Here is a 16,779-nt window from a genome sequence, read left to right as displayed (position 1 = left end):
CCACCAAGGAACATTGTGGTGGGTCTTAGGTGGTCTCGTGTGTGGAATGCTCTCATATGCACTTTGCAAAATAATTTTCTTGGTATTGCCTGCTTCCTGATTAATGTTTAGTGATATTGGTATTTTTTTGTTCAGGTCTTCAGTTAGCATCTCGAATTTTTCCCAATCAGCTCTGCGAGTAATGAATCGTTGTACAAAGTTTTGACTTGCTTTCTGATTTTTCGGCAAAATTTCGATGGTGATTGGGAAGTGATCGCTTCCTTGGAGTGAGTCACTGATTTCCTTTAAGTTCAGGTGAGCAGAATGCCAAGTCAATATGTGTAAAGGTCCTATGTGTTGAGAAATGCGTGGGTTGTCCGTTGTTAAGGATAATGAAGTTGTTATCCAGAATGAATTTTCCTAATATTCTTCCCCTCAGATTAGTTTTTGGGGATCCCCAGCTGGTATTCCAGCTGTTGAAGTCTCCTGTAATTAGATTTGGGGAGTTTCCTGGTGGTAAAATTGAATGGAGATCTGGTTGGTTGAATTTCTTGTTAGGAGGTATATAGGATGCTATTATATTAAATTTGTTTACAGACTGAATTTCCAATGCAATGGAATCAACTGTGCTCTGAAGAGGGATGGATTTGTGCTGTATAGATTTGTGAATTAAAATTGCCGCGCCGCCATCCGGGCTGTGTAGTAAATATTGTAGTTAACTGGAATAGGGATTGGTTGGGTGTACGTTATGTGGGTTTCTTGAAGTGAAATGATTTTGGGAGTAAAGCGTTTAATCAGGACTCGCAGTTCGTTGTAATTGTTCAGGTAAAATTTCTGCAGCCTTTAGGCCCGATGCTGTTTTTATTTTCGAAGATGCGCCACGATCCGGAAGGCCTGTCGTCAAAAATTGCGATAAAGTCGCTGAATTAATCGAAAGAGACCGGCATAGAAGCAGCCGTAGCATCGGCCAAGAGCTGGGCTTGAGTCATCAAACCATTTAAAGAAGCTTGGATTCAAAAAAAAGCTCCATGTATTTGTGCCACACGGCTTGACGCAAAAAAAAACCTTTTTGACCGTATGGATGCATGCGAATGGCTTCTGAATCGCAACAAAATCGACCCATTTTTAAAGCGGATGATGTCGCCAGTCATGGGCCAGTCATGAAAAGTGGGTCACTTACGACAACGGGAAGCGAAAACAGTCGTAGTCAAACGCTCAATTCGAACCTGTACTGCCAACAACTGGACCGCTTGAATGCAGCACTAATGCAAAAGAGGCTATCTTTGATCAATAAAGGCCGAATTGTCTTCCATCAGGACAACGCCAGGCCACACACATCTTTGGTGTCGCGCCAGAAGCTCCGGGAGCTCAGATGGGGGGTTTTTTTGCATCCACCGTATAGTTCGAATCTCGCACCAAGTGATTACTACTAATTTCTGTCTACGACAACCGAGCTTGGTAGTCGGAAGTTGACCACAAAAGAGTCGTGTGAAAATTGGCTCTCCGAGTTTTTTGCCAATAGGGAAGCGAGCTTTTGTAAGAGGGGCAAATTTGACTTAAATCGCATTATTATAACCAATTTTATAAACATTTAAAAATTAAATAAAAATACCGCAATACTTTTTTGAAAACCTTATATATAATAGCATAAATTATTATTAGCAATTACAGCAAATATTGAAAAAAAAGAATTTTTGGGCGGGGGTGGAAACCACCTACTTTGCTTCAAAAAACTTGTCATGGTATGTATAAAACTAGAAAAAAAACGCCATACAAATATCTTGCCTCGGTTGCAAGTTATTAATTAAAGCCAAAAAAACAAAGCAACTTCCCTCTGATTTCCCGCAAACAAAAGGGACGACCACGACCATTTTTTTAAATGCCTAAAACTACCATTATTGCTATAAAAAAGAAAACAAATTTTTTTCTTTTAATTTTTACAATAAAAAATTTATAAAAAAAAAATGCGGAACCACGCCAATTTTTTCAAAATATCTTAATTTTATTATTATTAACTTAATTCAAATAAGAATTTAAAATTGTTTGTTTTTAAATTAATGCCACAAAAACCGGGTAAATACCCCACTGTGCAGTGGTGCCCATACAAATACATATTCACATGTTAGACTTGCTATTCGTTGTTAACACTACTGCACAAAAATCATATCAATATATTTTATGTCGACCAAAAGTACTTCTAGTACAGATATCGACTTGATTGTTTCGTTTTAACCTTTAGATTTGGAGATGATTCTGTTGCTTGCAAGGTTAAAGAAATTTTCTAGACTTTAAAAACCAACTTAAATATTTCTTGGCTACATATGATTTTTTGCGGTTTTTTTTCGTAGAGTACAAGGGTACTGTATATCACTGTATATACAGTAGAATCCGGCTATAACGACTCCGCTTATAGCGGCCGTCCGGTTATTGCGACGAAAACTCAATGGTTTGGTTGGTCCCCATACAAACTTATATGAAAAGAACTCGGCTTAGAACGCTTCCGCTTTTAGCACAATTCGCTTATAACGACGAAATTATTCTAAATCTTGTGTCTTGATTGCCAGTAAGTGTTGGGGATTTAAGTGCTTCCCGATAGCTATTACTTCTGCTTGGAACACACTACAGTGGTCGGGGAGTCTGAAGGACTCATTTAGACACAGCCGCTCGCAATGGAAACCGCCTCCCACCTGGCCATTCAATTTTGAACCGTGTAAATATGAAGGGAACCGGCTGGTCCCGGGGTTTGTGTGGCCCATTTCTCCTTTGTTGGAATGGATACCTTATATTTTATAAGTACTTTATATTTTAAGGTGGGATAATCAACAGAAACGCAGTAGTCTGTAGCCCCCATTGGCGTGCAATGATGTAGGTCCAACTTGGTATGTCCATAGTCTGTCTTTTTCCTTATGCCCGTCTCGCGTAGCCTAATAGCGTGGCTTGACCCCCATTATCTCTACCGGTAATAGGTCGAGTATGAAGTCTAGGGCATCCGTCGGTGTAGTACATACGTAGGCTGCCTGTGATACAGACCTCCGCCATCCTTTGCGTTTTCCTAAGTTTCTCTCTAATTGTGGAGTTTGTGAGAGCAGGCCACCAGACCACCACCCCGTAGAAAAGGATGGGTCTTATGACCGCTGTGTAAAGCCATCTTACTATTTTTGGGGACATTCCCCATTTAAGGCCAATGGCTTTTCTGCAAGTATAGAGCGCGATTGTTGCCTTGTTAGCTCTATCCATAGTGTTTGACTTCCAGTCCAGTTTCCTGTCTAGCGTAATCCTTAGGTACTTGGCGCTATCGCTAAGGGATAGTGTTTCTCCTGATAGTTTTGGAAGCCTTAAGTTTGGTATTTTGTTCTTCCTGGTGAAAAGGATGAGCTCGGTTTTGGATGGGCTTACACCTAGTCCATTCCTGACTGCCCATGTTGAGAGAACCCTAAGGTTGTCCGTAATGCGGTCGCATAGAGTCTGGGGAAATTTCCCAGAGAAGGCAATTGCGACATCATCCGCATAAGCAATAACTTTGCAACCACCACCTTTTAGGGATCGCAGTAGGCTTTTAACCGCCACGTTCCACAGTAGGGGTGAGAGTACGCCTCCTTGCGGAGTGCCTCTTCTGACGTATCTATGAATAGATTCTCCTCCTAGTGACGCCTCAACAGCCCTGATTACCAGGATCTGCTCTATATGGCGTATGGATTGATTGTCTATTCCTAGTCTCGTCAGCGCATTGATTATCGAGCTTGCTAGGATGTTGTTGAACGCACCTTCTATGTCTAGAAAAGCAATGAGTGCGTATTCCTTGTCACTAAGTGCCTTTTCGACGAAAGTAGTGATCTCGTGGACTGTCGTCTCCGTTGATCGGCCCTTCCTATACGCATGCTGGGATCCCGAAATATGATCTGGGTTGATGGTAAGATTAATGTGGGGGCTGATTAGTCTCTCCATTGTCTTGAGGATGCAGGACAATAGGTTTATAGGTTTCAAGTCCTTAGGGGAGCAGTGCGATGGTTTTCCCGCCTTGGGTATAAATACGACTTTCGTCCGCAACCACATTGGGGATACGGTGCCTATTCTGAAAATTGCTGTGAAAGCTTTTCTGACCCAAGACCTCAGATTGGGTTCGGCTTTAATTAGTTGAGCCGGGACAATGCCATCTGGGCCTGGGGATTTGAAAGGCTTGAGGATATTTATCGCCCAGCAGAGATACCTGTCACTCAATAGGTATTCAAGTTGGTCAGGAAGGGAGGGGCTAACTCTGCGTTTCCAGGGTTGTTTCTTCTAGAGAGCATCCCGGGAAATGTGCCTCTGTGAGGCCTGGTCTGAAAGGGCGCAAGTGTTTGCGACCACCATGGTGGTTTCTTTGACTTGCTACTGCCCGATCTGTTTTTGGGACAAGCTTTATTGAATGCCCTGGCGCACGCTGCCGTAAGCGTTTCCATCATGGCATCCACGGCTTCCCTACTGTCAACGTCCCTTGCTGGATGTTTCCCCAATGATCTTTCTAGTTTTTTCTTTTATAACTCCCAGTTCGTTTTTCTCGGGTTGCGTACTGTTAGTCGATTAAAGTTCTCAAAATTGACCACTAATTCTATGTATCGATGGTCAGAGAAACAGTGTTTCTACAGGACTCCCCATCTAACATTCCTGTCAGCTATGGAGTCCGAGTAAAGAGTAATGTCAAGTACTTCCCTTCTCTTCTTGACTATGAAGGTGGGTTCTGTATCCTTGTTACCCACCAGAAGATTGGAGCCTAGGATAAAATAGAAAATTGACTCACCCCTCTCGTTCGTGTCAGTGCTTCCCCACTGATGATGATGGGCGTTGGCATCGCAACCTATGATCAGGTCGATCTTATGCTTTGTGCCGACTTCCACCAGCTGTTTGAGTAGCGGGTGCGGGGGGAGGGCCTCCTGGTCGTGGCCCATATACGCCGAACACAACCTTAGAGGACCCTTTGGACTCTCTATGGCTGCGGCTACGTGGTCTTCATTACTGAAATTGGGTAGCAAAAAGAGGTTATCCTGGCTTGCTCTTCGTATCGGATTTGTAAATACGGATCGTCACATGCTGGAATCCATACTTTATCCGGTGCTCTGACTTTTCCAGGGCTTTCATGGTCTCCTCGTTGAGTGTGACGACGACCTGCCTTCGCAATCCTACCGCCTCCTCGACCTTGGCGACTCTCCAGTCCGCCGTAGGAAGCGTCGGGTTTCACATCCTAAGCATCGTCAGGATGGTCTTAGGGTCGGCTGGCTTTTCTGTGAGCTACATGTGCTCCCTTGGTTTACTTGGGAGCTCCTCCCAGTCAACCGCCACCAGCTTTGCCCCGATGTAGACCTCTCCAAGCGATGCTAACATTCGCTAGTAGGTCTCTATCGATAGCGCATCTTGGCAGGCAATTACCATGGCGCTACCCTGATACCATCCTGCGTCTTCGCATTCTGGTGGGGGTCCTCCGCTCTGCAGCATCTCTTCCACGAAGCGTCCATGCAACTCGTTGACCACTCGTCGCCAAAGGTCCTTGGGGATGAGCCCATCTTTGGAACCTTTGTCCAGGACTCCAATTAGGGTTCTTCCCTTCGTCACTTCGGGGAACGAGAGGTTGGACTGCTGCGGCTGGGCCTTCCTCTTCTTGGCTTGGGGGGCCTCTCCCTCCGTGGACCTCTGCCTTTTCACGCTTTGGGCTATCTCCTTGGCAGGATCTGACCCAGCACGTTTATTCGGATCCAGCCTCACTCCCGCCTTTTCCGGTTTAAAGTCGGGCAGGACCTCCCTTGCCCACTTAATTATCTCGGACTGGTCCGGGTTGGCTTTGGCCGATGGGTCCACCCTCATTAAAATGAAGGCTGCTCTCCTCCTATATTTATAAGAGCCCTTTCGCTGCTTCGAGTGAGACGCTCCCGGACCAGGGTTCGCCTTTGGGGGCCCGCCGGTTGGTTGACCCTGGGGTCTTCCTCTTCACGCCGTTCGGTGGGGTCATGGCTAGCCCCGCTTTGGAAGAAGAAGCCTTGGCAACCTCCTCCGCACCGGCGCGTCCCGCCTCAAGATGTTGCCTCTCTGTAGGGGCTTCTCCATCCCAGCAACTCCTTGGCTTTTGAACGGGTCACTGACCCCATTTCCGGACTTTTTTAGGGAGTTCCGTTCTCCGCTTTGGTTTTTGTTTGGTAAAGTAGTATTCAGGTCCCACGAGTAGGCGGGAAGGGGTTCGTCCATCATGACATAGCCCGCTTGTCACGAGAAGCCTGGTTAAAGCTGGGAGGTCAGCCGGTCCCCCAGAGTTCGCATATTAGCGTCCGGGGCCCCCCTCGGACACGCATCCTTCGGCATATGCTGTTCCACCTTGGAGTGGGGTGCTTTAAGGAAAAGAATGTTCTTCTCCCGTTGTACCCGTTGGCTGACGGCCATGTTATTTTTAAGACCCTGAAAAATTTTTTAATCGAAAAAAAAATTTCGATTTTTTAAAAATGTTACTCAAATGTCCCCCCTTAAATCAAAATTCTGTATAATTATACCCTTACAGAGGGTATTATAATTTTTTTCCTATAAAGTATATATATTTTTGATCAGGCTCACCTCCTGAGTTGATATAAGCATGACCGTTTATCCGTCTGTCTGTTTCTACGCAAACTAGTCAAACAGTTTTAAAGCTATCGACTTAAAACTTTGGACACACCCTTCTTTTGCACGCAGTATATAAGTCGAAACGACCGGGATCAATCGACACTATCCTATACCTGCCATATAAATGATTGATCGAAAATGCTATAACGTTAGTGTGTTTAAAGTTAGAAAATTCGGATTTCGTATGAATGCTATATTTGGCCACATAATACGACGTTCCTATATTTAGTTATATCAACTTCGGCTCCGCCCGAAGGTAGCTCTCCTTTCGTGTTTTTTATTAATATGCACAATATTTGCTTTGAAGTATAATATATATGAAGAATTTATGCTTAAATGTATTTTTATAGGAAGGCATTGTCATGGATCCTATGACGTACAGCGAAAAACGTTCTCGCCAGTTACTTGAAGAACGTTTGGAGAGTATTATTAGTGCAGCTGCTTTAATGGCTGATGCAGATTGTACTAGAGACGAGCGTCGAGAGAGAATCGTAGCCGAATGTAACGCTGTGCGACAAGCTTTACAAGATCTGTTATCCGAATACATGTCAAATGTAAGTTTTTTTTTTTATACATTTTCCCTCTACACATACATTAAACTTATTTTTTAGATGACTCAAAAAGATAACAGCCCTGGACTTGTGCGTGCAATTGATCAAATGTGTCGTAAAACCCGTGACTTAAGGCGTCAATTGCGAAAGGCTGTTGTTGACCATGTTTCCGACTCGTTTTTAGAAACTACAACACCTCTGATAGATTTAATTGAAGCGGCCAAAACTGGAAATGAAAAGAAAGTTCGTGAGAAAGCCGATATTTTTACTAAACATGCAGAAAAACTTGTGGAAGTCGCAAATCTTGTATGCAGTATGTCTAGCAATGAAGATGGTGTCAAAATGGTTCGATATGCCGCTGCCCAAATTGAAAGCCTTTGTCCACAAGTAATAAATGCTGCATCTATTTTAACAGTCCGCCCAAATTCTAAAGTGGCTCAAGAAAATATGTCTACTTATCGTCAAGCTTGGGAAGTTCAAGTTCGTATTTTAACAGAAGCTGTGGATGACATAACAACAATTGACGATTTTTTGGCAGTATCCGAGAATCATATTCTCGAAGATGTAAACAAATGTGTCATGGCATTACAAGTAGGTGATGCCAAAGATTTACGTATAACCGCAGGGGCAATTCAGGGTAGATCTTCACGAGTTTGTAATGTCGTTGAAGCAGAAATGGACAATTACGAACCTTGTATTTACACAAAACGAGTTTTAGAAGCAGTTAAGGTGCTACGTGAACAAGGTATGTTTTTAAGATGTTATCATATTCTTATTACCAACGTGAAAAACCTGTGCCTACCTGAAAAAAATATGAAGTCTTGCTGAAAAGAGTTTAAACAAGACGGGACGACTATAGTCCAGTTTTCCGATTATATTATTTACTATTTATAAATTAAAACTTTTTTTTCCATACATTTGTATGTTTTGAAAAAAATAACTAGAGAAATACAGTAGGAAAGCAAAATTGCCTGTACAGAAATCGCATTGTTTGGAATTTCGAAAAACTGCCAATCTTCGAAAAACTGTATTCAACTGGCACTACAACAAGGTTTGAGTTTTCGGGGCGGGAGTGAGAATGGAAAAATATTGAACAAACTTGATTTGTGTGCATACCATGACGTCCAAGCTAAAAATAAGACAGTTCCATCTTTTAAAATCTCGGAGATCCATGGGTAAAAATTTTAACACTCCAGTTAAAAAATCGGCTTACGAATGTGTCACTTATAAAATTAAATCGGCCAAATTTTACAAGGATCGGCCGACTATTTAATAGCTGCCATAAAGAAGGTTCAAACTTTGTAAAGATTCAAATTTTGAAAAACTGATCCGGTTCGCCCAATTTCATAAGGTTTAGCCAACTTTATCCATATACAATAGTAAATAGACCAAGATTGGCATTTTTATACCCGGTCCTTGTAGAGTTCAAGGGGGTATGTATTCCTGTTAATTTATGTAAGAATTATCTTGAACACATAAAGTATATACATTTTTGATCAGTCGATATAGCTATGTTTTTCTGTCCGTATGAACGAGGATGGGGAGGAATTCGTATAAGGGTCGGTCGGTCAACTATATCCGATATTTACTATATATACCCGATATAAGCTGCAAGGGTATATCCGCTCAGATAGAAATTAGTTTTCCTTTCTTGTCAAAATGAACTTCTCGTACTGGCGCTACAGAAATATGCGACTGTGTCAAGGCAAAACGAGGGTGAACGTGGGAGAGGCTAGTCAAAACTTTTAAAACAAACTTGACCTGCGATTCTATTAAAGCTATCTTCATGTATAATCATAATCTACTATACCCTCATACAGGGTGACAATAAATAACCCGGACAAACATTTTTGATCATAACTTTTTAAGGAACTGTATTTGAGAAAAAATGCAGATACACAACTATTAAATAGGTATTGTGTTAACTTATATTCAGCTGGTTTCGTAGTGGCTTCCTTGGGCTGCGATGCAGAGCCCTAAACGTTTCTGGAAATTTAGCGCAATGGGCCGCAGGAGGTTCTTCCGATAATCGATCCCATTCTCGGAGCAATGATTGCTTCAGCGCCTCCAAACTTATGTGGCATTAAGCACATGCCCTGGACTCCAAAATAGACCACACACTATAGTCCATCGGATTAAGATCTGGCGAGTAAGGTGACCGTTCACTGCATGTGATAAAGTCCGGGAAATTGGCTTTGCACCAGTCCTGAGTCAATTTGGCTCTATGGGCTGACGCTGAATCCTGTTGAAACGTCCACTCCGTATCACCGAAGTGCTGCTGGCCCCAAGGAAGCACAACAGTTTCCAAAACGTCCCGGCGGTACACTTCCTGATTGATTTTGACCCCTTTTTTTGGATGCATTTTTTGGAGCTTGTAGGGCTGGAGATTAAGTTGATTTTTTGCTATCTACCGAACACTTTCTCGATTCACTCCGATTTTACGGGCTATTTTTCTGACCGAGACTCTGCAAGTCCGAGTGATCCGCGTCTTCACTATCTGGCGAATTCTGGAAGTGTTAGCGGTACATGGACTACCTCGTCCGGGACGGTCACCTTCATGGCCAAGCTCATTAAATCGCCGGATAGCGTCAGAGACCGTTTGTTTTGGTATTCCAAGCAAACGAACAATGTCGCATTGGCGATTTCCTTGTTGAAACAGTTTTAAAATTTCACAACGATTTTTAGACATCCCGAAGCAAATATCAAATTGATGGGAATCACAAAAATGTAAATATATTTGTTTAAGAAAAGTACAAGCTATCGATAAATGCATTTTTTTAAGGTCTGCATCATAACACATTTATAATAGATTGCTTCAAAGTTTGTCCGGGTTATTTATTGTCACCCTGTATAGTAGATATTATTTACAAAAAGATAATAAATATTTGAATTATTTATTACTCAAATAAAATCTTTGTTAAGATAACAATATTTTTTTATCGTTGAAATAATAAAAACGTTAGAAAAAAAAAAGCCCACCCGTTTCCATTAAAAAAAAAGAATTCAAAAAAATTAAAAATTATTGTTATTATTATTATTACTTTTATTATTACTATAATTACAAATTATTATTATTTTACAAATTACTAATTATTATTTATTTTTTTTTGTTTTTTATTATTATTATTTTTTATGCACGTCAAAGCGTGCCCCAACACTTTTTCCGGCGATTTCCCCGGATCCACCATAGATATACTATCTGTAAATAAAATAAATAGGCATTAGATATTGCTTACATTATTTGTAATTAAAATACATACCGATCAAAACTCCATAAAAATTTGGAAACGCCTTCAATCTCTTCTTTCCACTAACTCCGTCAATATTGTACTGGACGATCAGGTCCTCGACGAAAATATATTTTAACGATTTGGGTAGGGGTCCGCGCTTCAATATATTGGTCACTGCGGTGGTCTGCAAAAATTAATAGGTATTAAAAAATTTTTTATATTTAATTTATAAATATTATACTTACACATTCTTCCTTCATGCCGCGGCCTAAGGCGAAATCTAAGGCTGCCAATGCCTCGTCGGTGCTGGTGGCCTTGCTAATAAATAAGTTTATTATATGCACTTCTCACCAGAATTAGTTATTGTCACCAGGTCACTTAAATGTTTTTTTAAAAAATTTAACTTCAAACGCAACAAACAAACGCGTGTAGTTCATATGCAACTTGAACATTAAATGCAAAGAGAAGGGGAGAGGCAAGACGAAACCGAAAATTGACAACCGAAAATTCTGGCGATGCCAGGGTATAGTCGACCAAAGCAATGCCTTGTAATTAGAATCGCACAAAGCAAATACTCAAACATGAACATTTTGGCTTTGCCTAAAGCAAATTATTGATACATTTCAATATACCATAAGTTTAGATAAGAATATATATAAATATTTAAACATTTTTTAAAAAGGGTATTCTGACGTCGCTTCACTTCATTTGGTTTTCGACACCGATTTTTGTTCTCTCCCTTCCCTCCATCTCTGCACCGAAAATATGACGTAGAAGCTTCGAGAATCATCGTCGAAAACCGAAAGCAGGTAGAAGTTTCGTTTCGGACTTGAGTAAACGAAGCCCATGAAATTTGTTTTTGTTTTTCGAACATGTCGCCAGGAAAAGTCGGGGAAGTAATTTTGGTACTGAAGGGTTCACACATTTACACTGTGTGTGTGTGGCAGAGCTCGGGCAGAGAAATTTCCTATGCACTCGGGATAGGGCCGTGCCGACCTCTGCTTTAACGTTTACACTTTAATTGTCAGCATCAAATTTTTGTTGCATACTTTTGCGCTTGAGAAAAACAAAACCAAAAACAACTGCAGCCCCCCTACTAGCAACTTCGGCCATACTACTTATATAGTCTTCAAGATCCATGCATTCAAAATTTTGAGCCGCTTCGTGTGGGAAACTGTACATATATACACTGACGAGCAAAACTGTTATACGAGTACAATGTTTCAACTTCAAAGGTCTGTAACTTTTTTCTAATGCACGCATTTAGAAGATCTTAGTCCTGTTTTGTAGGTTATATAATTTACTGTAACATTTGACAGTTTGGCGTGTCATTTGATTTGATAAACAATTTTTGAGGGAGGGGGCGTGTCAAAAATGTAAAATAAACTTGAACTGCGTGTGTGTGTATTATAGGAGTTTCCATGCAAAATCCTATATCACTATCCCTTATAGTCTCTGAGATCCACGCGCTCATACGGACAGACGGACATGGCTATATCTACTCGGCTGTTGATGCTGATCAAGAATATATATTCTTTATGTGGTCGGAGATGATTTCTTCTCTACGTTACACACATTCACACGAATATAACATACCCTTAAACCATACCCATGCCCAAGGGGGCCGTGAGATTGAGCCATCATGGCAGGTGCTCACGTAAAACACAATAGACTTTCATACCCTTAAACTATTAAACCCTTATACTCTCCATGCCAAATTCTAAAGCTACATCACTTATAGTTTCTGAGATCCACAGGTTCATACGGACAGACAGACATGGCTATATTGACTCGTCTGTTGATGCTGATCAAGAATGTATATACAATAATGTCTTCTTCTTCATACATTCACACGACTACAATATACTATTGTACTTCTGGTTCGATCCCACAGACCGGAAGAGGTTTAGATAGGCCTCCATCCTTGACCCAGGATGTAAGCCATGACTAGAACAGTCTGTATTGAGTGTCGGTATCCGGCGGAACATGGTTCCAAAGGGGCGCTGATTGACGCATCGTTTCATATCCCATGCCCAAGGGGCCGTGAGATTGAGCCATCATGACAGGTGCTCACGTAAAACACAATAGACTTTCATACCCTTAAACTCTACAAGTCTCTACAAAATATAAAAACGTCAGTTTTAAAATCGGCGTAAAATTACTCGTTTTGGAATTTTTTTTAGCGAAAAAATGTCCCGAAAATCTGTTTTTTCTAAATAAATGAGGGTGTTAGAATTATTTCATACACGGGTTTGTATTATATTCGACCTAATAAAAAATTACTACTAGGTCTCTTCAAAAGTTCCAAATGACTGTCGCACTGTGTAATTATTTACCTAAGTAGAAGCACTAACCATACAGCATATAGACAACCCATTTCATGAAACGAAAATGGACGCAAAAATTTCCAGAGATAGGCCCAGCAGGCCCCAGAGCGAGTTCTTACTCTCTTTCTTACGCTCATCGTTCGTTCATCTTACGCTCATATTCTCATTGAATGCTTTCTGTTTCTCAGTTGCTGAAAGGAGCGCGACGAAGAAGGTTGGTCTGCGCTTGGATTGTTCTTTGTATGTATGCGTGTCAGAAGCCAGCGCACAAAATGTTGATTTTTCAAACTTTTCAGGCTGTCTACCCTAACAAAATTCGGGTATTCGTTATTTGGTGAATATTATTTGTTGTATTATATTTTTTAATATTTCAGCATACGTTTTAAATTTATTTAATATTAAGATTAAGTTTTAGCAGTAAAATGTTTTGTATACATGTATATATTTTTACAATGTTTTAGTGTCTTCACACTCCCATAAAAATCGTTCCATCGCTACAGCAGGCATGCACAAGCCTCATGGAGAACAACAAAAACTTAAAAGCAATCGGCGTTGTTGTCCATATGCTGTATGGTTAGTGGTAGAAGCTACTTTTGAGATAATGATAGCATGTCGGTTATGTAAAAATATTTTTAAATTCAAATTCGGCTGCTGTTTAAGAAACGTTTGGAAAATATGGAGCTTTGCGGATATCTTGTTTGTGTTTCTTTGAAATATCCGAAATCCAAAAAAAAAATGTAATGGATTCTTTTAAAGAATACATAATTCAAGAAAGATTTCAACAAATTCTTATTTATTAAAAATGGATCAACTTGAAAAGAATTTCATTTTTTTCTGAAACTTAAAATTAAAAATTTAAAGTCATTAAAATAAAAAGTAATACATTTTTGAAAATTGAAAGTTACTTCTCAACACGCGATAGCGAAATGGAACAATCGGCGTTTAAAAGAAAATGTGCTCTACAGACCGTTTAAAACCAAATATCACCGCTCTTCTTACTCCTCCAATGGCGGAAAGAAATTTCGCACCAACAACAAGCAGTGCTGCAATTTCTGCAACCACAGCGACAACAACTGCGATTCAAAGTACCGCGACGTCAACGACTATAGCGAGTACAAAAACAAAAACTTTGGAAAGTGCCAAAGCGGCCCCGGCCACACAGACTGGAATGGATCGCTACATCCAAATTAAGCGCAAGCTTAGCCCGCAGAGTAATCCGGCAACCAAAAAAAAAAAATTTATCGCTTTCAGAAAATCGACGAATAACCAGGCAGATCCAGTAGTAAAAGATTGCCCTACTGGCGGAGGTTGAGGAAAACCTATCAACCCGAGACACCGCAAACAAACCCAAGCCCCCTCCAATCTATATCAGGGAGAAAAGCTCGAGTGCCCTGGTCAACCGAATTGCTGCGTTGATCGGGAACGGTGACAACTTTCTTGTTGTCCCGCTTACCAATGGGAACATCCATAAAACAAAGGTTCAAACCAAGACTGAAGAGCACTTCAGAATCGTGTCCAAATATCTGGACATTGCTCAGAAAAACTATTACACGTACAAGCTGAAAAGCAGTAAGGGTAAAATTAAAGTAAAATTACAAGTGGTAGTAAAGGGAAGATGTTACCGCCGCGGATATAAAAACCGCCCTTAAAGAAAAGGGCTTCCCCGCCAAGAATGTTATTAACATTCTAAATAAAGATAAAAAGCCACAACCCTTTTTCAAGGTCGAGCTTAAGCCAGAAAGAAGGTTGCTGAAAAAGAACGAAGTCCACCCAATCTACAAGCTGCAATATCTACTGCATCGAAAAATCACTGTCGAAGAGCCACATAAACGCAACGGTACAGTGCAATGAATTAATTGTCAAGAGTATGGACATACCAGGTCATACTGAACACTTTGGGCTGTCTGTGTGGTCTGCGGGGACGCCCACAACTCCGCTTACTGCACTACAAGCAAGGACAGTACCGTGAAGAAATGTGGAAACTGCGGAGGCAACCATACGGCAAACTATAGAAGATGTATGGTGTGCAAGGAGTTGAAGATTAGCATGCGTCAAGCGACCGCAACGCGCAACGAAAATCCACAGAATTTTAATTCAGCCTAACTCACAAAGCGCTCAACAGGCCCCAGAACAGCCACACAGCAAAATGGAAACTATGCTGCTTACTTTCCAACAAAGTATGATGGAGCTTATGTCTTTCATGAAAACGACCATGCAAACGCTTGTTCAAAACCAGAACATGGTGATACAGCTGTTCGTAGCACAACAGTCTAAATACTCTATGCAGGAGCTACGAATATCAATGTGGAACGCCAATGGTGTCTCACGGCATAAACTAGAATGGTCACAATTCTTGACCGAAAACCATATTGACGTTATGCTACTGGTGGAAACGCATCTTACAAGCAAATACAACTTTCATATAAGAGGCTACACAATCTACCGCACAGATCATCCAGATGGGAAAGCCCACGGCGGAACTGGAGTTCTAATCAGAGAACGCATTAAACACCATTTTCACAAAAGGTTTGCAACAAACTTCTTGCAGGCCACATCGATACAAATTCAGTCAAGCAACGGAATCCTTTCAATCGATGCCGTTTACTGCCCTCCTCGTTTCTCAATCTGGGAAGGACAATTTATGGACTTCTACAATTCACTTGGGGATCGATTTATAGCCGCCTATAGACTACAACGCCAAACATACGCACTGGGGATCACGTCTAGTGACTCCCAAAGGCAATTATAAATGTGAAAAATAAACTGGACTACGTTTCCCCTGGAAGTCCCACATACTGGCCAACCGACCCACGAAAGCTCCCAGACCTTATTGATTTTGCGGTGACAAAAAACATACCTCGCAATTAAATAAGTGCCAAAGCAGTCTCGGACTGATCATCAGACCACTCGCCTGTGCTTCTAACGCTTCTTCAAAGCCCAGAAATAACCGAACACCCTTTCAGCCTGACGACGCCAGAATCGAACTGGCTAAAATACAAAAAGTACGTGAGTTCCCACATACAACTCGCCCCGGAGTTTAACATGGAATCGGACATCGACTACACTACGAGCGCCCTTCATTCCTCCTGCCAGTAATTCAGCCAGAGTCCTCCCCTCAGCCAGCCGCACCTTCATTCCGGCCGAACGAAATCGAAAAATTCATAAGAGGGCTAAAACCAAAAAAGGCTCCCGGTGGTGACCTATTGACCCCAAAGATGGTGATCGAACTTCCAAAATGCGTTATAGAGGTCGTCCGCAAACTATAATATTTAATGGAATCATTACCATTGGCTATTTCCCAAAAAAGTGGAAGAAATCCATCATTATAATGATACCGAAGTCTGGAAAAGACCACACAATTCCGTCATCATACAGACCAATAAGCCTTCTTTCTTGCTTGTCTAAATTGTTTGAAAAATGCTTGTTAACTCGCATAATACCACATCTGAAAGCTTGCAATATTATCCCGGAACAACAATTTGGCTTCCGAAGAAACCACGGAACCATCGAGCAAGTGAACAGATTAACATCCGAAATACGCTCAGCCTTCGAACAGCGAGAATACTGCAGCGCTATTTTCCTCGACGTATCTCAAGATTTCGACCAACTTTGCCCATTGGACTCATGCACAAAATTAAAACGTATTTGCCAATACCCAAACACCCACAAGCTACTAGAATCATATATTTACAATTATCACCAACAAAGGCAGGACTTCTATCATCCTGGCCATGTGTGTGGGTGTGATTCGGCCTCTATGCTCTGGTCGGATTACGGCTACGGCTATGGCTCTGACTCTGGTCGTAATGGTGGTGCATTGCTTTGGGTTAAAGCACGGAATGTTACAATTATGTTTTCTTCACACTTTTCAGAAATTTATTTTCTGACCACTCCTAAATGTTTTCTGCTCAGAGCCAAAACTTTTATTTTGTTTTCTTTTCGGTTCGGTCTGTCAAAGACTCTTCATTCGGTCTTTTTGTTAAAAATGTCTCTTAAAATATAGTGTGTATGTACAAAAGTATTTTGAAGAATTGTGAATTACTCGATATTACAAAGTAATAATATAAAATA

General features: G+C 41.1%; 1 protein-coding gene across 2 annotated transcripts in view; it reads left to right on the top strand.

Moving 5' to 3' along the window:
- alpha-Cat (catenin alpha) overlaps window positions 1-16,779 on the top strand; it is a 52,759-nt gene that overhangs the window by 23,867 nt on the left and 12,113 nt on the right. For both annotated transcript variants that reach the window (XR_011442748.1, XM_043214156.2), the window contains exons 4-5: window positions 6,951-7,154; window positions 7,212-7,896. Coding sequence is in view for 1 of the 2 variants with exons in the window: in XM_043214156.2 (XP_043070091.1) it covers window positions 6,951-7,154; window positions 7,212-7,896 (889 nt within the window). In the remaining variant the exon portion in view is untranslated. The remainder of the gene's footprint in view (window positions 1-6,950; window positions 7,155-7,211; window positions 7,897-16,779) is intronic.

The sequence above is a fragment of the Drosophila bipectinata genome, chromosome 3L (genome assembly GCF_030179905.1).
Source record: "Drosophila bipectinata strain 14024-0381.07 chromosome 3L, DbipHiC1v2, whole genome shotgun sequence".
Lineage (NCBI taxonomy): Eukaryota > Metazoa > Arthropoda > Insecta > Diptera > Drosophilidae > Drosophila > Drosophila bipectinata.
This window is presented reverse-complemented; position numbering and strand designations above follow the sequence as displayed.